General features: G+C 40.3%; 1 protein-coding gene across 2 annotated transcripts in view; it reads right to left on the bottom strand.

Moving 5' to 3' along the window:
* The window catches only part of KIAA0319L (KIAA0319 like), a 109,209-nt gene that overhangs the window by 54,416 nt on the left and 31,054 nt on the right, over window positions 1–23,739 (bottom strand). For both annotated transcript variants that reach the window (XM_029227879.1, XM_029227878.1), the window contains exon 3: window positions 15,758–16,272. In XM_029227879.1, coding sequence (XP_029083712.1) covers window positions 15,758–16,272 — 515 coding nt within the window. The remainder of the gene's footprint in view (window positions 1–15,757; window positions 16,273–23,739) is intronic.

Genomic DNA, 23,739 nt, shown 5'->3' with positions numbered 1-23,739 from the left:
CTACATAATACACTTCTAAATAATCCAAAAGTCAAAGAAGTAGTCAAAAGGGAAATTTAAAAGTATTTTGATCTGAATAAACTGTAAACACAATATCAAAATCTGTAGGATGTGGCTAAAACTATACTTAGAGGGAAATTTATAGCACTAAAATACCCATGTTAGAAAAGAAGCAAGTCTCAAATCAACAACCTCAGATTACACCTTAAGAAACTAGAAAAGAGCAAATGAAATCCAAATTAAACAGCAGAAATGAAACAATAAAAATTAGACAGAAATCAATAAAATAGAAAAGCAACAGAGAAAAAGAAATGAAACCAAAGATTGTCTTTGAGAAAACCTAGCCAGTCTGATCAGAAGGAGGGAGAGAATCCATTTCTTAGCCTTTTCCAGTTTCTACATGCCACGTACTCTTCTTGGCTAATGGTCCCCTTCCTCCATCTTCTAAGCAAGCAATGTTACATCTCTCTGTGTCCTTCCATAATAGTTACATCTTCCTAAGATACAATAAGTAATTGTATTGCTATACACTAGCAACAAACAGAAACTGAATATTTTAAAATATCAATTATAATAGTATCAAAAATGAAATACTTAGGGATAATTCTGACAAAAGATGTGTAAAATCTGTACCCTGAAACACATTGCTGAGAGAAGTTAAAGATGACTTAAACAAATGGAAAGATATACTGTGTTCATGGATCAGTAGACAGACTCACTATTATTATAAGGCTATGAATTCTCCCCAGATTGATCTACAGCCTTAACATAACCCCAATCAAAATTCCAGAAAGCTTTTTAAAAAGAAATTGACAAGATGATTCTAAAATGTATACGGAAATATAAAGGATTTAGAAGAGCCAAAACAATTTTGATAACAAAGAACAAAACTGTAAGATTTACATTATCTGATTTAAAGACTTATTACAAAGCTATAGTTAACAAGACAGTGTGGTATTGATGTCAATATAGACAAATAAATCAGTGGAACCAAATAGTGTCGAGAAATAGATTCATAAACATATGGTTAACTGATTTTCAATAAAAGTGACAAGCAATTCACTTGCTTGAAAATGGATGGTAAAAATACGGTGCTAGCACAATTTGATACTCATATGCCAAAAAACAAAACAAAACCCTCCCATCCACAGCTCTCTCTGTGCACAAAAAAAATTCTAGACCTAAATTTAAAACCTAAAACTATAAAAGCTTTAGAAAACTTAGGAGAACTCTTTCTTAGATACAATATGAAAAGCATGATCCATAAAAAGAAATTGATACACTGGACATCATCAAAATTAATATCTGCTCCTCAAAAGACACTGCTTACAAAATGTCCATTGACAGATGAATGCATAAAGAAGATGTATACAATGGAATACTACTCAGCCATAAAAAGAACAAAATCATGCCATTTGTAGCAACATGGATACAACTAGAGATTATCATACTTAAGTGAAGCAAGTCAGAAAGAGAAAGACAAACACCAAATGATATCACTTACATGTGGAACCTAAAATATGGCAAAAATGAACCTATCTATAAAACAGAAACAGACTCACAGACATAGAGATCAGACTTGTGGTTGCCAAGAGGAAGGCACGGAGGGAGAGGGATGAACTGGGAGTTTGAGGTTGGCGATGCAAACTATTACATTTAGAATGGATAAACAAGGTTCTACTGTATAGCACAGGAAGCTATATCCAGTCTCCTGGGATAAACCATACTGGAAAAGAATATTAAAAAAAGAATGTATCTATCTATCTATCTATCTATCTATATCTATACATAGATAGATAGATAGATATGTATAACTGAGTCACTTTGCTGTAAAGCAGAGATTGGCACAACATTGTAAATCAACTATATTTCAATTTAAAAATCAATTAAAAAAAAGACACTGCTTACAGAATGAAAAGCAAGTCACAGGCTGAGAGAGAATATTTGTAAATCCCTTATCTGATAAATGACTTACATGCAAAATATATATGTGTGTGTGTATATATATATATATGTATATATATATATATATATATGAAAACAGCCCAATTTTTTTTAATGGGGGAAAATATGAACACTTTACCAAAAACATATGGATGGCAAATAAGCACATGAAAAGATGTTCAACATCATTAGTATTTAGGGAAATGCAAATCAAAACCATAATGAGAATATGGGGATATATGTATACATATAGCTGATTCACTTTGTTATACAGCAGGGACTAACACAAAACCGTAAAGCAATTATACTCCAATAAAGATGTTAAAAATAAATAAATAAAATAAAATAAAATGGCACTATAGAGATACCACAAGGGAATAATGAAAGAAGCATTAAAGTACTAAAAAGCAAAGCTTAAAAAAAAAAAAAGAGAGATACTATTACACACCTATTACAATATCTAAAATGAGAAAGACTCACCATACCAAGTGATGGTGAGAATGCAGAGCAACTGGAACTTTCATACATTACTAATGGGAATGTAAAATGGTACAACTATTTGGGAAACAGTTTGGCAATTTCTTAAAATATTAAATATAGACCTATAAGACCCAGCTATTCCACTCGCAGGTATTTGACCAAGAGAAATTTAAACATATGTACATACAAAGACCACACAAATGTTCACAGCAGCTTAAAAAATCTGGAAACAACCCAAATGTCCATCAACAGGTGAACGGATAAACAAACTATGACATGTCCATACAATGGAACACTATTCAGTAATTAAAAGAACCAACTACTGACACATACTACAACAAGGATGAACATCAAGACATTATGCTAAGTGAAAGAAGCCAGACACAAAAGACTACATGTTGCATGATTCCATTCATATGAAAAGTCCAGAAAAGGCAAAATTTACAGAGACAGCAGATTAGGGGATACCTGGGGTTGGGGGAGGGAGCAGGAATGGCACAAGGGAAGTTTTGGGCAAATGAGCACCAGGGAAGTTTTGGGGGTTATGGAAATGTTAACTAACTGGTTGTGGTTATGATATACAACTCTATACATTTACTAAAGTCACTGAATTGTACACTTAAAAGGAATGGGTTTTATGGTATGTAAATTATACCTCAATAGAATTGTTAAAAAGAAGAGTACATAGGGCTTCCCTGGTGGCGCAGTGGTTAAGAATCCACCTGCCAATGCAGGGGACAGGGGTTCGAGTCCTGGTCTGAGAAGATCCCACATGCCGCAGAGCAACTAAGCCCGTACGCCACAACTACTAAGCCTGCGTTCTAGAGCCTGTGAGCCACAACTACTGAGCCTGCGTGCCACAACTACCGAAGCCTGCACACCTAGAGCCCATGCTCCGCAACAAGAGAAGCCACCACAATGAGAAGCCTGCGCACCACAACGAAGAGTAGCCCGCGCTCGCTGCGACTAGAGGAAGCCTGTGTGCAGCAGCGAAGACCCAAAGCAGCCAAAAGTAAATAAATAAAATAAATTTCTAAAAAAAAAAGAGTACATAATGTAAATATGATTCTGTTTATTTAAAAATCCTAGAAAAAAAAAAGGAAAAAATAAAAGAAAAAATAAAGGATAAAATAAAATAAAATAAAAACCCTAGAAAATCTATAATAACCTAAAGCAGATCAGTGGTTGCCTAGGCATAAGGGAGGGAATGGGAAAGACATTACAAAGGGACAGGAGAAAATTTGGGGGGTAATGATATGTTCATTATCTTTCTTGTGGTGATGGTTTTATGGGTATATACATATGTCAAAAATAATCAAATTGTACACTTTTACATATACAGTTTAGGGAATTCTCTAGTGGTCCAGTGGTTAGGACTTTGCACCTCCACTGCAGGAGGCACAGGTTTGATCCCTGGTCAGGGAACTAAGATTCCACAAGCTGCACAGTGTGGCCGATAAATAAACAAATAAACCATTAAAAAAAAAAAAAAATGGGGCTTCCCTGGTGGCGCAGTGGTTGAGAGTCCGCCTGCCGATGCAGGGGACACAGGTTGGTGCCCTGGTGCGGGAAGATCCCACATGCCACGGAGCGGCTGGGCCCGTGAGCCATGGCCGTTGAGCCTGCGCGTCCGGAGCCTGTGCTCCGCAACGGGAGAGGCCACAACAGTGAGAGGCCCGCGTACCGATAAAAAAAAAAAAAAAGTATGGTATCCACAGAAGACCAAACATTCCATTCAGTGTAGCTGGAGTGGAAAGTAGAAAGGAGTAACAAAAGAGCCATTCATGCAGCCAAAAATGTATTGTTAATGGCTGCACTATGTCACTTTCCCCTTATTAGATAGACTGCTTCCACTTTTTAATTAAATACCAGCTCACCATTGTAAGTGAAGCTCCTTCTTTATTAAGGAATTACTGCTTTAGAATAAATTCTCAGAAGTAGACACATAGGAATATTTTTAAGTAAGGCAGGCAGATTTTTATTTTTAAAGAAACAGTTTATTATTATTATTATTTAGTTATTTTTAAAGAAATAGGAAAAGGAGATATAGAGCAAATTATTTTACTTTAGAAACTATGAAGTAATACTGAAAATTTTCAGAAATGGTATAGGGTCAGGGAGACTTGGGTGGAATTTCCTTGGGACAATTTTTTCTGGCACTTGACAGAAATCATAAAAACTAATCCAATTGTGAACAAACCGTAAGTCATAAATCATGCCCCAGATGGATACACCTGTTTTTTCTTCAAGGAAGCTTTATTCAGAATGATGAAAGGTTTCTATTCACATTCTTTTTCTCCATCTCTTCATTTCTCTCTCCCTCTTCCTCCTCTCTCCTTCTTCCCCACCTTCACTCTGGGGCTACCCTCTCTAAATATGGCAAGCCAGCCCCATTGATTAATACCATAATTCAAAATGACAAAAAATATCCTCCATCATGAGCTATTCTGTTTTGAGTAGGAGCCTGCAGGGCACACACAGGATGTTCATGCTTATCCAGGCAGTATCACCACAGACCAGGTAGGAGCCCTCCTTGGTAAGACACATGCTACACTAGTGCCTACTTAATATTAAAAAATGACTCACAAAAATTCAGCTTTCAACATATTTTTATTTGAGACACAAATGTATTAAAATAAAACAAGGGACTTTCCTGGTGGCGCAGTGGTTAAGAATCCACCTGCCAGTGCAGGGAACACGGGTTTGATCCCTGGTCCAGGAAGATCCCACATGCCCATGCACCACAACTACTGAGCCTGCGCTCTAGAGCCCGCGAGCCACAACTACTGAAGCCCTCATGCCCTAGAGCCTGCACACCACAACTACTGAGCCCACACGCTGCAACTACTGAAGCCTGCACGCCTCTAGGGCCCATGTGCCGCAACTACTGAGCCCACGTGCTGCAACTACTGAAGCCCAAGCACCTAGAGTCCATGCTCTGCAACAGGAGAAGCCACCACAATGAGAAACCCACGCACTGCAATGAAGAGCAGCCCCCACTCACTGCAACTAGAGAAAGCCTGCATGTAGCAATGAAGACTCAATGCAGCCAAAAACAAAACAAAACTGTTATGGTTACTAACAAAAATCCTACTAGAGGAAAGACAGTATCTTTCTGCAGTAGCAAAGCCAGTGGAGCTGAATGATACATCCCAACCCAATTCTCAGTAACATCCCAACCCATATTCTCAGAATATGGCAGGGTTTATCTTTGTAATAGTTAGTTACAAAGTTATGTCTTCTCAGAATCTCCTTGAGAAACTAAGACCACCCATGAAAGGAGAAAGGGGGAGGGATGACAGGAGTGTTAAATAAGATATGGCTGGTTTTGAGACTGTTTTTCCTGTGGCTCAAGTTCTGCCAATTAGCAAGGAGCTGTTAATGGATCCACAACAAAACCCTCTTCACTTCATAACCTAACTTACAAAGTAGTCAACAAACACATTTTCAAATTCATTTCACACAGTAAACAAAACATAATCACATCAACAAAAGACAAAAACCACATGATCATCTCAATAGATGCAGAAAAAGCATTTGATAAAATTCAACATCCATTCATGATAAAAACTCCTACCAAGGTGGATATAAAGGGAACATATCTCAACATAATAAAAGCCACTTAAGACAAACCCACAGCCAACATAATACTAAACAGTAAAAAGCTGAAAGCCTTCCCACTAAATTCTGGAACAAGACAAGTATGCCCACTCTCATCACTCTATTCAAATAGTATTGGAAGTCCTAGCCACAGCAATCAGACAAGAAAAAGAAATAACACATATCCAAATCGGTAGGGAAGAGGTAAAATTGTTATTATATGCAGGTGACATGATACTCTATATAGAAAACCCTAAAGACTCCACACAAAAACTATTAGAGGGGCTTCCCTGGTGGTGCAGTGGTTGAGAGTCTGCCTGCCGAGGCAGGGGACACGGGTTCATGCCCCGGTCCGGGAAGATCCCACATGCCGCGGAGCGGCTGGGCCCGTGAGCCATGGCCTCTGAGCCTGCGCGTCCGGAGCCTGTGCTCCGCAACGGGAGAGGCCACAACAGTGAGAGGGCCGCGTACTGCAAAAAAAAAAAAAAAAAAAAACTATTAGAACTGATAAATGAATTCAGCAAGGTAGCAGGATACCAGATTAATATACAGAAACCTGTTGCATTTCTTTACACTAACAATGGTATTATCAGAAAGAGAAAGTTTAAAAAATCCCATTTAAAATCACATCATGTGAAGACCAGATACTATAAAACTCTTAGAGGAAAACATAGGCAGAACACTCTCTGACATAAATTGCAGCAAGATCTTTTTTGATCCACCTCCTAGAGTAATGGAAATAAAAATAAAAATAAACAAATGGGACCTAATGAAACTTAAAAGCTTTTGCATAGCAAAGGAAACCATAAACAAAGCGAAAAGACAACCCACAGAATGGGAGAAAATATTTGCAAATGAAGTGAACAACAAGGGATTAATCTCCAAAATATACAAACAGCTCATGCAGCTCAATATCAAAAAAAACCAAACAACCCAATCAAAAAATGGGCAGAAGACCTAAATAGACACTTCTCCAAAGAAGACAAACAGATGACCAACAGGCATATGAAAAGATGCTCCATACAGCTAATTATTAGAGAAATGCAAATCAAAACTACAATGAGGTATCACCTCACACCAGTCAGAATGGCCATCATCAAAAACTCTAAAATAATAAATGCTGGAGAGGGTGTGGAGAAAAGGGAACCCTCCTCCACTGTTGGGGGAGGATGTAAATTGGTGCAGCCACTACAGACAGCAGTATGGAGGTTCCTTAAAAAACTAAAAATAGAACTACCATATGATCCAGCAATCCCACTCCTGGGCAGATATCTGGGGAAAACCATAATTCAAAAAGATACATGCACCCCAGTGTTCACTGCAGCACTACTTACAATAGCCAGGACATGGAGACAACCTAAATGCCCATTGACAGATGAACGGATAAAGAAGATGTGGTACATATATACAATGGAATATTACTCAGCCATTTGCAGCAACATGGATGGACCCAGAGATTGTCATACTGAGTGAAATAAGTCAGACACAGAAAGACAAATATATGACGTCGTTTATATGTGGAATCTAAAAAAAAGGGTACAAATGAACTTATTTACAATACAGAAGTAGAGTCACAGATATAGAAAACAAACTTATGGTTACCAGGGGATGGGGAGGGGGATAAACTGGGAGACTGGGATTGACATATATACAACATCTTATAATAAACTATAATGGAAAAGAATTTTTTTTTTTTTTTTGCGGTACGCGGGCCTCCCACTGTTTAGCCTCTCCCGTTGCGGAGCACAGGCTCCGGACGTGCAGGCTCAGCAGCCATGGCTCACGGGCCTAGCCGCTCCGCGGCATGTGGGATCTTCCCAGACCGTGGCATGAACCCGCGTCCCCTGCATCGGCAGGCGGACTCTCAACCACTGCGCCACCAGGGAAACCCCAGAAAAGAATTTTAAAAAGAATGTAGATACATTTATTTACACATATATATGTATAGATATATACATTTATACACAACCAACCCACTTTGCTGTACACCTGAAACTAACACGATAAATCAACTGTACTTCAAAAAAAAAAACAAACCCCAGATAATCAGATAAAAGAGCCAGAAGATTTAGAAGATTAGAGGAGAAAGAGTGCAGGTATAGTGAGAAAAAAATAAGGAAAAAGTATTATGGTTCAGGCACTAATACTTCTGAAAAAGGAAACGTACAATAGCGGGGATTTTTGCATACCCACACACAACAAGGAAACAGGCTGCCCAGTTTTTCTCTTAATGCAACAAGCCACTCATGTAAGATCAGAATGGCGGGGGTTGGGGGGCGTTGAGGGGGCACTTATTGAATATATGCACACAGTACAGGAAGGGTCTAGGTCAGTGAGGGATGAGAAACCCACAAAACTTGTCCAGGCCAGAGGGCTGGAAGGGGGTCTGGGGCTGAAAAATTTTTGGTGTCTGCTGCTCAGATAACTGAGAATGAGAATCTGGAGAAAACTAGGTCCTGAGAGATTCCAAATTTGTCAGGAAGTAATAGCCAGAAGAATAAATGAACCCTTGGTAAAAATTTCACAAGCCTAAAGGATTCAAGGGAAGATTTAAAACAAAAACCAAAAGAAAGCAACCAAGCAAAAAACCTTAAAAAACAAACCAAACCAAAACAAAACAAAAATATGGATGAAGGGAAACAGAACTGCTTGGGTTTCTGTCCTTGGTTATGCAAGGCTCTTCTCTTGCTGCCCACACCCCACGCCTCTACCTTGGGATAAGAGCTAAGTAAGTTCCAACCTTCTGTAAAGTCAGCATAAGAGTTTTCCTTGGGGATAAAAGGCAGCAGAGAGGTGTCCAAGAGCTTGGCTCACTTATCCTTCTCAGTCATCTGTTCTACAGAAAGCCACCGGCTCACAGGGGTTGAAATGCTGTAATATTGACTAGAAACGGGGAAATGGTGCCGGTAGAGAAAGGAGCACCTCAGTTAAAGTCAAACCTTACGTGTGGGGATACCTAATTGGACCTTCATTCCCTGGGCTCAAAGAGAACACTCCTCCTTTCACAAAGCAGGATTGGCAGCAATTAACAGCCAGTGGCTCAACTCCTCGTACTGTAAATGTGCCAGTACCCAACTAACAAGCCTTCATGCCCCTCCCGCCAACAATTCAGAGGTTCATGATCCAGAAAGGATGAAGTACTTCAACCAAGCAGTACAAGCCTCTCCTTCTCTAAGTTGAGAACGGGGAATAAATTGATGACATTCCTTTCCACTTCCGGAATTGCTGAAGGTCCACAATACCTACTCTTGAATGCAATATATATATGTTTTCAAAAGAATGAAAAATGCTACTGACAACCCCATGCATTTGCAACTCTGCAAGCATTTCAGGCAAGACAAGAGTAATATATGATACAATTTCTTCCTCCTTTGGATGCAGACTTGCTTGACCTACCTTAGTGAAAACAGTACAAACTAAAATTTTAGTACAAACTATTGCTGCTAGTCAGTCATCCCCAATTAGAAGGAGATCTGCAGTACATACATTTCTCTTACTCTCCCTAATGTATTGAGCAGAAGTTTGAACTCCAAGTCCTCTCCTAAAAGAAATGCCTAGCAATTAACTATTCTGAATGTACAAGAAGTTCCTACCACCCTTCCAGAGCTATCCATGGCCTTCAGCATGAGAATCAAGCTCCTAAGCATGGCATATAAGGTCAAATGTAACTTGTCTGGATCTGAAGACTTCACTTTGCCCCATTTTTCAGCAATGCCTGCAGTTCCCAACATGTGATGCGAAATGCCTATGTGCGACACTGCACAAAGCCCACTCCCACTCCTAGGGCTTCAAAGTTCAAGTTCAATATTCCTGCCCCCATGTCCACCCACTCTCCATGTTAGACCATAAAGCCTGAGACCCTGTTCACTAGCAGCAATTTATTGCCACTGCCTATGACTGGTGAACAACAAGAAAAAGAACTCCCCAGCCAACACAACTTCAGGATCCTCCCTCCAGCATATACCTGAATTTTGTAAGGCCTAAGTTTGAGTTTTTATCATTTTCCAGAAGACCGTCAGGCCTAAATCTACAATAGTTCTAATTTTACTGGTCCAATTTTATTGATCATCATTATCCTGTGGTGTGCTAGAGCCAGGTCATATGCCGACTGTGTTCATCTCTGCCAACTCTGTGTTCAGTGACTTCATGTTGGTAGCTTGAAATTGGTCACGGTGGTAGTATTTACACCATGAAAACTGGCAAAGTCTACAACTCAGGGCTTGACTTCGTTTTCTGGGGGAAAACCCAGTTGTGAACCATTTACCACACCACACTGTTATCCCTACAATGATCTATACTTCCTCTCCTTTAAAACCCAACCTCCTTTTCTTCCAAATATTCAATTCAAATGATCAGAAAGTCACCTGTACACTCAACCATTTCATGTTTTGTTCCCTATACCTCCTGCAGGAGAGGCTACATAAATTTTCAGGATCTGGTGGCAAATGAAAATGTGGGCTTCCATGTTCAAAAATTAAGAATTTCAAGATAATGAGAACAGAGCATTAAATCAAGAACAAGGCCTTTCTAAGTGTGGGGACTGCACAGGTCACATGCCCATAAAGTGATCCCTGATCTTCTACTCTCTTTTTTTTTGGCCGTACCACATGGCACGTGGGATCTTAGTTCCCCGAGCAGGGATTGAACCCAAGCCCCATGCATTGGAAGCTCGGAGTCTTAACCACTGGACCACCAGGGAAGTCCCTGACCTCCTTTTTTTTTTTTTTTTTTAAACATTCACAGAATTTTTTTAAATTAATTAATTTATTTTTTATATTTATTTTTGGCTGTGTTGGGTCTTCGTTTCTGTGTGAGGGCTTTCTCCAGTTGCGGCGAGCAGGGGCCACTCTTCATCGCGGTGCACGGGCCTCTCACTGTCGCGGCCTCTCCTGTTGCGGAGCACAGGCTCCAGACGCGCAGGCTCAGTCATTGTGGTTCATGGGCCTAGCTGCTCTGTAGCATGTGGGATCTTCCCGGACCGGGGCACGAACCCACGTCCCCTACACTGGCAGGTGGATTCTTAACCACTGCACCACCAGGGAAGCCCTGACCTCCTATTCTTAAGTGTAAGCCTGCCCTCCCCTGAGGATACTGTTTCCCATCTATCTCTGCAATAGGATGGCTACTTATTCTCCCACACTTTAGGATTAAAGGTAGGTTGCTATTTTATTTGCTCCCCTTCTCAATGCCTTTGCAAATCATTACTCTTCTATCTTCTTTGTAAAAACCTCTTCTCCTTTGCTATCTTGCTGCACAATACTTCAACTCTCATCATAGCTGTCATCTCTCAACTTACTCATTACTCCTCCTACTTTACTGATGGCTTTGACATCTGGATCTCAAAATTCCTCTTCACTGCAAGTCTTGCCTCAAGAGTAAACAGATTAAGAGGACAGACTCCGGATAGAATCAGACTGCTGGGTTCAAGTCCTGGTACTACCACATATAGCTATGTTGCCATGTTCCTTAACCTTTCTTTTCCTGAGTTTCCTCATTTATAAAATAAAGATGGTAATAGTAATTCACAGGATTTGTTGCATAGATTAAAAGGGTTGATTCGTGTACAGGGTTCGAAATAGTACCTGACATAGTACTAAGTACATAGTACTTACTAATAGTAGTAAGTACTCAGTAAACATTAGCTACTACTGCTGTCATCATTACCATCATCCTTATTAAAGTCTATCTCAATGTCTACATGGATAACTCATTCAACATGTTCTATGAGCTCCCTGTCACCAATAACTTTCTTCTCTGCTCTACCCCAGCAACTCTCTTCCATAGCTTCACCCTAGATCCTCTAATCACCATATCTTCTCCACCTCCAGAATATTAAATTCAAATATCTCACTCTCTGACGACTACCTTCTGTCCTTCCAGCACATTTACCTGTCCCCCTATATCTGCTTCCCATCATCGAACCTCTGAATGCCAGACTCCTCTACTGAATCTCTTTCAGCCCCTCCTATTTTTGTCTCTTTTCCTTTCTTCTTATATCTCTCTTTCATCCACTCTCTTGACAACAACCTCAGTCTCAACGCCCCAATTTCCTTCTATACAAAACTGGCAAAGTTCTAATCTTGGATGAATCAAACTATCAGGCTTTTCTTGACAGGGTTGCTGAGAGCTACTGAGGAGAATCATACAACTATAATTATAAATTCATGGTCTCCACCTTCAATGACACCCAGCAATCTTTCTATTTCCTTACCTAGTTTACAATCTCCTACCCCTCACAATGGCCATTTCAGGCCTTTACCACTCTCTCCAGACCTCTCATTTTCCTGCCTACTACCCACCTAACCCCACTCCACCTACCTCTGCTTCTACTTTCAATAAATGATCTATCCCACTTCAGAAAAAACAAGAATGAGATTAGAACTACCACAATTTCCTCCTATCAAACCTAAAAGTCCACCTTAGCCGCATCTATATCCACCCATTTCTTCCTTCCTATCACAATGAAGGAGATGTCTCTCCTCCTGCTTAAGGCTAATCTTCTGCTCTGGATTCTTTTTTGTTTTTAAATAAATTTATTTATTTATTTTTGGCTGCATTGGGTCTTCACTGCTGCGCACAGGCTTTCTGTGTGTGTGCGTGTGTCAGGCACTGCCTTTTTAAAAACTTTTTATTTTGCAAAGTTGCAAACATAGTATAGAGTTCCTAAATACTCTTCACCTTGTTTCTCCTAAGGTTAACATCTTACATATATATTGAAGCCAGAAAATTAACATTCATATAGTACTGTTAACTAATCACCTTATTTGAATATTGCCTGTTTTCAGTGGAAAAAGTCTTTTTTCTTGTCCATGACTCATCCAGAATCCAACACTGCATTTAGTTGTACCTCCTTTGTTCCCTCCAGTCTATGACAGTTCTGTCTTTCTTTTTCATGATCTTGACATATTTGAAGACTACTAGTTTTGCAGAAGGTCCTTCCATTTGGGTTTTTTTTTTAACATCTTTATTGGAGTATAATTCCTTTACAATGGTGTGTTAGTTTCTGTTTTATAACAAAGTAAATCAGCTATACATACACATATATCCCCATATCTCCTCCCTCTGTGTCTCCCTCCCACCCTCCCTACCCCACCCCTCTAGTTGGTCACAAAGCACCGCGCTGATCTCCCCACGCTATGTGGCTGCTTCCCACTATCCATTTTACATTTGGTAGTATATATAAGTCCCTGCCACTCTCTCACTTCGTTTCACCTTACCCTTCCCCCTCCCCGTGTCCTCAAGTTCATTCTCTACGTCTGAGTCTTTATTCCTGTTGCGCGGACTTTTTCTCTAGTTGCGGTGAGAGGGGGCTACTCTTCGTTGTGGTGCGGGGGCTTCTCCTTGTGGTGGCTTCTCTTGTTGCGGAGCACAGGCTCTAGGCACGCCAGCTTCAGTAGTTGTGGCTCGCGGGCTCTAGAGCACAGGCTCAGTAATTGTGGCACTCGGGATTAGCTACTCCACGGCACGTGGGATCTCCCGGACCAGGGATCGAACCCGTGTCCCCTGCATTGGCAGGCGGATTCTCAACCACTGCGCCACCAGGGAAGCCCTGTGCTCTGGATTCTAACCCACCTGCCTTATAAGGCATGGTTCTCAAAGTGTGGTTCCCAGACTAGCAGCATCAGCACTCTAGGAACCTGTTACAAATGCAAATTCTCAGGCCCCACTCTAAACCTACTGAATCAGAAACTTTGGAGCTTGGGCCCAGCAATCTGTTTTGAACGAGGCCTCCAAGTGATTCTGACACTTGTTAAAGTTTGAGAACCTCAGCTCTGAGGGAGTATTTATCATTTATCCCCTTTCCCGTATCTTCAACTGCCTTCTTTAGTGAGATGGTTCCCTTGCCTGAAGAGCCTCCTACTTGATTGCTCCATGTACATTCTTGCACTTCTCCAGTCTACTCACCACACAAAACATATCTGATCATTTCATTCCCTGCTTAAGATAAACTAATACTTTAAGAAGGCCTCAAGGTTCTGCACACCTCTGAAGCCTGTTCTTTCTCCACTAGCTCTCCTGCTCTGTCTGCCAAGCAAGACCAGTCTCTCCCAACTTCCTGATCTTCCAATTTTCTAGGGCACCTAACCAACTTTGAAATTGTTATTCCTTCTGCCTGAATTACTCGATGCCTGTTTCTTTTCCGAATTCCTACTTCTACTTTAAGTCTCAGCTTAAGTTTTCCTTACTTAGGGTGGCCTAACTTTACTCCTCAGTCTCAATTAGGTCTCTGTTAGATGCTCTTAGAGCACTCCACTTACCCTCTCATAATGTGCATCAAGCTTATAATTATTTATCATAAACGTCGCGTCTATTTTCCTTGTCAGAGGGTAAGCTCCGTTAGCGCAGGAATCATGATCTTATTTGCTATAATATTCCTAGTGCCTTGCTTTTAGTACAGGACCTTGCAGATAGCAAATGTGTAACCAAGCCTTTGCATACACTGGATCTCCCTCCAGAATGTTTTTTATTACCTTTAAACCCCTAGTGAAATCCTCCACATGCTTCAAGAAATAAGTTAAGCATCTCAGTGAAGTCTTCCCTGTACATACACATCACCTGCCTGCTCAGGAGGATCGCTTCTTCTTTTGTGCTCCTACTGTTCCTAAATCAACTAATGCAATAATTATACACTATCATAAATACCCATCTTCATGCCTGAGTCTCCACTAGACTGTAAACTCCCTGAGGGCACAGATCATGTCTTGTTTACCTTTATCTCTCTAGCGCTTCAAAAAGTACCTGACATTTATAATAAATGTCCATAAATGTTTATGGGCATGTTGAACCTAACACTGTATCTCTAATATTGCACTGAAAGGTTTTTCCTTAATATTAAATCTGGGTTCCAATTCTAACTTTGTTATTCATTAGCTGTATGATCAAATTGTTTAACCTCTTTGGGCCTCAGTTTCCTCACTAGTAAAACGGGGCTAATAATACATACTTGGAAATATTGCTATGAGAATTAAACAAAATTCTCACACACAGTGCCTAGCTAGCATGCAGCAGCCTCCCTAGTATGGCTTCAACTTGATAGAGACAACTAGGACAAAACAAATACATAAGTCACAGCAATCAAGGGAGAACGAGCACAGAGTGATTCATTCCTTTTAATCATTCGCCCAGGAAGATCAACAATGAAGAAACATAATAAGCAGAATAAACTCTACCAGTGGTATCTCCCTTGGCATACAAAGCTTGGTAAGAATTCACCCGAGACCTCTTGGCTAATGGCCACATCCAGCTCCCCAGCCCGGCAGGTCAGGTCTTCATCTGCAATACCAGGCATGGTTACTTCAGAGTTGAATAGAAACTACCTCCTAAGGAATGTGTTTACAGGAGGGAGATGGGGGAGGAGGAGGAGAACTTGACTGCAACTACATCAATCAAGTGTTCTGCAATCTGGCAGAAAACACTGCAGAATTGTTGGTGGAGACTAACGCCCACACAACTGCACTCACCTGTAGCCAAGAGCCAGCTTAGACTAGATAATGAGCAGCTTTCTGCTTTTACCAAAACAGTGGTCAGACTTGCACGGAAAGAATGTCTCTAAGGTCAAATTACCGTGAACATCTGGGCAGCAGCACCTACTAAGATGACACCAAGCAGCTTTATACATACACTCCTCAGCCTAGGAGCACCGCCCACAAGCACCAGCTTCATAGCTCATGTATGTGCCAAATGTAAAAGCAGATTAAACAGTTTCTTTGCTCCTTATTCATAATATGCTTACCTCTGCAGAGCTAGTGGTATTCAGATCACCTCGCTCATTCATTTTAGAAGGCTGTGTCACTGTAGCTACTTCTTCACTGGGACTCTCTCTCTTCCGAAGCTTCCTGATGAAGCTCTGCTGGTCACTGGAAGATAAAGTAGGTCTGAGTGGAGTTCTGGGTGGGCTCTGCCTCCTCCAAGATACCCTGCTCCAAGCTAGCCCCAGAATATGTGGAACATCATCTTCAGGTAGAAAGTCCAGGTCATCTGCAGTTTGGAATTTTTTTAAAAACACCAGCATAGACTTGGAAGAGTCTGTCCTAAAAGCCTGGCAGCTCTGGGGCCTGCTACAGTCTGCCTGAATGCACATCCCTTCTAACCACCAAAAGGCATGACAGGCAGAGTCCTGGCAGCAGGCAGCCCAACATGTCTGCAGAGAGGGGGTTCCTTCAAGAAGCCAGAGGTGATTTTCTCCCCCAGATCTCAGGCCAACTCCAAACTGTGTCTTCGCCTGCTGGCACCTGCTCTCCTTGGCATCTAAAAACAAAGAATGAAAACATTTTAAAATGAAATAAAAACAGAGACTACAGCTCTGTAAAGAGTCCTGAATTGTAACATTTGAGGCTGTTTTGAAGATTGGTTTTTTAAGAGGGTGGGAAAGCTGTCTAGTAAGTGGAATAAAAGACACAAAAGAGAGAGTTTTTTGGCTCAGGATATTTTAGCTTGTAGAAGTACTGCTCCACATTCATCACTGGCTCCCCTCCTCAATGAGTCCCTTGCATGTAGACCTTTTAAACAGAACTCCAGTTCATGAAACAGAAAAAACAAAACAAAAGAGCTCTTCTGATGGAAGTGTACTGAAGGATGGGGGCAGAGTCCCACCACTTGACCTCACATTCACCTCCAAGGCATTTCTCAGGGACAGTATGAAGATTATGGGACCAAAAGAGCAGCCAGCTGAAGAAGATGGAGTACTCTGCCCACTGAACTGGCAGCAACACAAACTGAGTACTCTTGATCTACTGCAGGATTCAGGTTCATCCATTCTCTAATCAATGGTTTACCAAAGTCAGGTGGTTTTGCATATCACAGCATCAACCAGAGCAGTAGTCAGTCAAGCTTACCAAAAATTTTAATCATGAGAGGTATTCTGCTAGAATGAACTTCTAAGTTCTAAGCCGTGTCATAATAAGAAATACTGGAGGCTAACACAACATTGTAAAGCAACCATACTCCAATAAAAATTAATTTAAAAAAAAGAAAAAGAAATAAAGGAATAGAAGTACAACAGTGACGTGCTGTGGTTAACCTAGATAACATGGTCCAAAATTCCGGCTAACGTCGCTTACAGATAAACTTTTGAGCCATTGAATGTTTTCAGGCATGGTATTGATTTTCCTGAAATATCACCTCATTTCTGTTTTCTTAGATGAAATAAAGTCAAAGCATGGTCTGAATTAAAGTTTTTATACAGAGTTCATTTTAAGGTTTTAGTTATATAGGTGTCTGTAACCAACTATGGTCAGGGTTATACAAACCCAGAACCAGGATGAGGCAAGAGAGATGCCTCAGGCACACTCTTAGAGGAGTCATGTAAGTGCAGGGCTGGCCTACCCTCACCTTTTTTTTTTTTTTTTAAATATTTATTTATTTGGTTGCATTGGGTCTTAGTTGCAGCATGCGAACTCTTAGCTGCTGCATGTGGGATCTAGTTCCCTGACCAGGGATCGAACCCCAGCCCCCTGCATTGGGAGTGCAGAGTCTTAGCCACTGGACCACCAGGGAAGTCCCAGCTTACCCCCATCTTGAGAGTGAGTGTTTCCTGAAATTCATACCCTAGGTACCTCTTTCTTCACCCTAGCCCTAGCCCTGGGGTTATAGCATAAAATTTTATTGTAGAATTACATATAGAAAATATATAGTAGAATCAAACCACTGAACAGATGGATAGTCATGTCTACATGTACACATAACTGAAAAAGGGCTAAGACTGACTAAAGCAACAACTGGATAATCTGCCAAAGCCATCGTGACTCCCAGGAAACAATTACTAAATGTGGACACCAGTCAACTGAGAGATAAGAGAAAAACAGGCAGCCTTCTGGATTATGGAGTCAAGCACTATGGAAGCCAATCTGCCACTGTTCTTTCTTTCTTTCTTTTTTAAAATTTATTTATTTTTTATTTATTTATTTTTGGCTGCGTTGGGTCTTCATTGCTGCACGCAGGCTTTCTCTAGTCGCGGCGAGCGGGGGCTACTCTTCGTTGCAGTGTGCATGCTTCTCATTGCGGTGGCTCCTCTTGTTGCGGAGCAAGGGCTCTAGGCGCGCGGGCTTCAGTAGTTGTGGCATGTGGGCTCAGCAGCTGTGCTCGCAGGCTCTAGAGCACAGGCTCAGTAGTTGTGGCGCACAGGCTCAGCTGCTCCATGGCATGTGGGATCTTCCCAGACCAGGGATCGAACCCGTGTCCCCTGCATTGGCAGGCGGATTCTTAACCACTGTGCCACCAGGGAAGTCCCTGCCATTGCTCTTTAAACAAAAAGAGAGAAACATGGGCACCAACCTAACATCAGACAAGACAATTTAGAGGCCAGAAAAAAATAGAACTTACTTAAGAAAAGATGAATAAATAGAAACTATGAAAAAAATGAAGTTACCAAGAGCTATGGAAATGCTCATTTCCTCATCCACCTTCCTAAAATGAATCTTGGTAACAGCTGAGTGTACAGAGTTTGTTGAAATCAGTAAATTGTTACATCAGTAACTACTTTCAGTTATCTTTATATCAACTTTCCATCATTCTTCTCAGAAAAAGTCTCACATATTTAATATAGTGAAAAGGTCCACAAAGATGAAAATAGCTTGCAGTTTTCTATAAGCCACTATTTTATTTAATTTTTTTAATGTACTGTAACCTCCACTTCTGCCCTTGAAGGAGAAATTGCCATAGGACTTGCTTTCCTACCATGAGAAACTAGAAAACTACACAAAATATATGCAACAATTGTTTTTGGGCACTGAACAACATGTGGTCTGGGGCTGTGATCCCAGAGAGAAAGGAAATAAACAAGGGTGAGCCCTAGGACCACCTTGGCTTTCCATTTACAGGCTAGGCATGCTGCAGACTGTGTAACAGGAAGAACCCAAGCAGAGTAGGGTGGTCTTGCTGAGTTGAGGAAACAGAGTTCAGGGTGACTATGATAGCTAGAGACTACCGGAAAGGAGGAAGTTACACAGAGAAAGACCTCCAGACAGTTGGACAGTGGTTCCCTTGGTATAATACTAATTTACACCAAGTGTAGGTTAAAACTGCATGAAAGTTTAGAAAGTATTTTGAACTAAATGAAACTGAAAACAGAACATATTAAAATTAGTGGGATGCAGTTAAAGCAACGTTTAGAGGGACATTTATAGCTTTAAATGCTTATTTTGGAAAAGAAGAAAAGTCTAAAATCAATGATCTAGAAAGACACATAGGGAGAATGCCATGTGATGACAGAAGCGGAGATTGAAATGATACAGCTGCATGGCAAGGAAAGTCAAGGACTGACAGTGACCACCAGAAGCTAGGAAGAGTCAAAGAAGGATTCTACTCAGAGTCTCAGAAGGAACCAACCCTGCCAACACCTTGATTTTGGACTTCTAGCATCCAGAACTATTGGCCTAAGCAGTGTTCTCTGCCCTTGCATGGAAGAATACTTCAGAAGACAGATGGCTCCAAGACTACCAAGAGCCTGGATCTAGGGATTCTTGACATTTGGGGATGAGGCTATGGCCTCTACCCAGATTGAATGAAGATACCTGGATGCCATTCAATGGACATGTACAGAGATATGATGTTGGAAATCTATAGGAATCTGTTGTTATGGGGCTTTTCTCTCTTTCAAACCAAAATTAATAGCCCAACTGGAGCAAGGGGCAGAGCCCTGGATGGAAGTGTGAGAAGTTCCACCAGGTACCTGTGCAGTCCAGGTGTCCTGGTTTTAAAGAAAGATGTCAGCCCTAAAGCAAAATACTTCTGAACCGTCTGCTCTGAAAGGGCAAACAAAAAGTGTCATAATTGATATAGGCCTGAAGTGGGAGGACAGAAGCTCCATAGAGAAGTAGTACTATAATGTAGGAAAGTCTTCAAATTCCTCCTTTATTAGACACCAGAGATATCATACTGGTAAGAAATCCCATAAACATAAACAATGTTTGATAGCCATTATGAGCAGCTCATTTCTTTTAATCATCATAAAATTCACATAAGAAAACAACTTTATAGATGTACTGAATGTGGGAAATTCTTCAAGAAGCACTCAAAATTATTAATCATTAGAGAATTCATTCTAGAGAAAAACCCTATAAATGCAATGCATGTGGAAAAGCTTTCAGAAAGAACTCTATCCTTTTAGGTCATCAGAGAATTCAGACCAGTCAGAAACCCTTACAAATGTAAAGACTGTGAGAAAGTCTTTGCTCAGAAGGCAGCCCTTACTCATCATGAGAGAATATATAGTGGAGAAAGGCCTTTTATATGTAATGAATGTAGGAAAACTTTCAGGGATAACGCAACTGTGTTGGAACATAAGAAAATCCATACTGATGAGAAACCATACTGGTATGATGAATGCAGAAAAGCCTTTAGGAAGAGCTCAACTCTTATTAATCATCAAAGATGCATACAGGAGAGAAACCCTATAGCTGTAGTAAATGTGGAAAATCTTTCAGGTATACATCCTTTGCTGGACATCAGAAGACTCATAGTGGAAATAAACCCTACTGATGTAATGACTGTGGGAAAGCCCATATGAAGAGCTAGCTCAGTTTTTATTGGACATCAGAAAAGCCATACCAGAGAAAAGTCTTATAAACAAAATTAATATGGGAAGACTTTTCCCCAAAGTTCAGCCCTTAAACAACAAAAGATAATTCATAGCAAAGAAAGAGCCATGAAAAGTAGTTATTGTGGTAAATCACATAGAAGTAGTTTATTCCTTCTGAGCATCAAAGAGAAGACATTCAATAAATTATACATCTAACAAAAATATTCTGTGTACCTCTATCCCAGAGAACTTCCCACTTGTGAGGACTTCATTATAGTATAGTTTGTACTGTAAAATATTTGAAGAACCTAAATGTCTATCAATATAGAAATAGTTACTACAGAATACTATATAGCAAGTGAAAAGAATTAGGTAGAGTTCTATATACAGCCAAAGAAATATCCCCATGATACCTTGTTAAGTTAAAAAAGCAAGTTGCAGAAAATTTATATGTTATGGTCTTATTTATATTCTTTAAAATGAAGCTTTTTTGTTTGTAGATATATGCATTCAAAAAGATCCGGAAAAATAAAGGCCAAACTTTAACAGGAAAAAAAACAATGATCTTATGCTTTCATCATAAAAGACAGAAAAAAAAAGAGTAAAATATATCCAAGATAAGCAGAGAAAGGAAAAGATAAAGATAAGAGTAACCACTGAAACAGAAAACAAACAAAAAACAACAGAGAAAAATCAATGAAACCAAAATCTGGTTGTTTGAAAGGTCAATAAAACTGATAAAGCTCCAGTCAGACTGATGACAGAAAAAAGAGAAAAGTTACAAATTGACAATATCAGGAATGAAAGAAGGGTTATCATTACTGATTCATCAAACCAGGGGAGCCAACTATGGCCCAAGGGCCAACTCCAGCTGCTGCCTATTATTGTAAATAAAGTTTCACTGGAACATAGTCACATTCATTTATTTATGTATTACCTATGGCTGCTTCTGTTCTAATGGCAGAGCTAAGTAGCTGCAATAGAGTTATCTTAAGACCAGTAAAGCCTAAAATATTTACTGTCTGGCCCTTTAAGAAAGTTTGCCAACCCCTGGTGTAAGAGCATATACTTTTGTTTGACTTACTATTTACTATTGAGTAGAGCCTAAATTTAGATGTTAACTTATAGAAGGGATAAGTTCCAAATGACTTTGATTTTTATAGAGATGCAAATTATTTCTATCTGGTGTGAAAGATAACCTCAAAGCTTAAACTAATAAGGCGCCCTTACTTCCCATCTAGCTATTATCCTTATCTCCTTACTCATTCATCCATTCAAAAAAAAATTTTTTTGGCTTTTTTTGGCCGCACTGAGCAGCATGTGGGATCTTAGTTCCCTGACCAGGGATTGAACCCGAGCCCCCTGCAGTGGAAGTGCGGAGCCTTAACCACTGGACCGCCAGGGAAATCCCCAACAAATATTATTGAGCATCTGTTTCATGCTAGGTATCTCTTTGATGGAGCTTATAATTTAGATGGGGGAGACAGTGATTAAATAGACGTAATAAACATAGAACTGCAAACTAATGGAGTGCTATGAAGGAAAGGAATTCAGTCTTTACAGAATAAAGGTAGCTAACTTTGGAACTTATTTATCAGATACATTATCATATATGTGACATGATATCAAAGATAGTTACTGTACATTGTTTGATGAAAATACTGGAAATAACTTAGACATCCCTCAACAGAGAACTGGTTAAACAAACTAAGGAAGATTTATGCAGTTGCTGGGATGAATAAGGCCACTCTCTATAGTCCTGATATGAAATGATGTCCAGGAAACATTAAAACATTATGTGGAAAAAGAAAGGTGCATAGCAGTGTGTACAGTATGCTACAATTTGTGTGTGGGGAAAAAAGAATACAGTTGTGTGTGTGTGTGTGTGTGTGTGTGTGTATATATATGCACAGACTATTTTTGGAAGAATATTCAAGAAACTGGCATGGTTGCCTTTAGGACGGGAAACTAGGTAGATGAGAGACTTGTTTGTTCACTAAATACCCTTTTATACCTTTTGAATTTGTACAATGTATATGTATTATATCTGGAAAAATAAATTTTAAAAATATTAAAATTTTCAATGGTTTCACTCCCTTGAATGAATTAAAATCCTTAACATAACCTAAAAAGATCTTGTATGATCTGGACCCTGCCTACCTTTCTAGCCCCACCTTATATCATGCTCTCCCTCCTTCATCATGTTCCACCACCAGACTTCATTCATTCTTCAAATGGACCACGCTCCCTCTCCTAACTGGGCTTTGTACATGCTGCCCCCGCTATTTGGAATTTTCTTGCCTCCTTTCCTTAACCAGTTAACTCCTCATAGGCGGTTGCAGTCAACCATCATTTCCTCAGAGAAGCCTCCATGCTAAGACAGGTCTCTCTAGTACACCCTTTGGGTCCTGTTGCCTCTCTCCTTCAAAGTAATCATAGCACTTATAAAGTTACATGTATTTGTGTGATCATCTGTTCAATGTCCTTCCCCCACAGCTTCACTGTAAGCTCCAGGATGACAGGACCACATCTGGCTTTTTTCCCCCCCTCACCACTGTTATCTCCAATTCTAGCATAGGACTCGGCACATTACATTGTAGGTGATCAAAAACCCTTTTTGAATGAATGCACAAATAAATGCATGTATGCATGAAGGAAGTATTGAAAGAATGAACAAAGGAACTGTCAGATGGCCAGGTATTGAGAGGGTCATACTGAAGACATCCAGGCTGATGGCAGGATTTATTTATTATTATTATTATTTTTTGGCTGATTGGGTCTTTGTTGCTGCGTGCAGCCTTTCTCTAGTTGCAGCAAGCAGGGGCTACTCTTCAGTGCGGTGGCTTCTCTTGTTGCAGAGCATGGGCTCTAGGCGTGCAGGCTTCAGTAGTTGTGGCTTGCAGGCTCAGTAGTTGTGGCACACGGGCTTAGTTGCCCTGCGGCATGTGGGATCTTCCTGGACCAGGGCTCGAACCCATGTCCCCTGGATTAGCAGGCAGATTCTTAACCACTGCGCCACCAGGGAAGCCCTGATGGCAGAACTTTGAAAAGAGACGAGGCCCATATGCCACAATAAATGAGAGAGGGTGAATGACAGTTGGTAGGTGAGTAATGATTAGGGGTAAGAAGTGTTATAAACCTCAAAAAGAAGAAGTTTTTACATGAAAGTGGAGGAGTAATGTTCAAGAAATAACAGT

The sequence above is a fragment of the Monodon monoceros genome, unplaced genomic scaffold (assembly GCF_005190385.1).
Source record: "Monodon monoceros isolate NGI ecotype Baffin Bay Population unplaced genomic scaffold, NGI_Narwhal_1 Super_Scaffold_18, whole genome shotgun sequence".
In the NCBI taxonomy this organism is placed as follows: domain Eukaryota; kingdom Metazoa; phylum Chordata; class Mammalia; order Artiodactyla; family Monodontidae; genus Monodon; species Monodon monoceros.
Note: the sequence above shows the minus strand (reverse complement) of the source record. Positions and strands in the feature narration are given on the sequence as shown.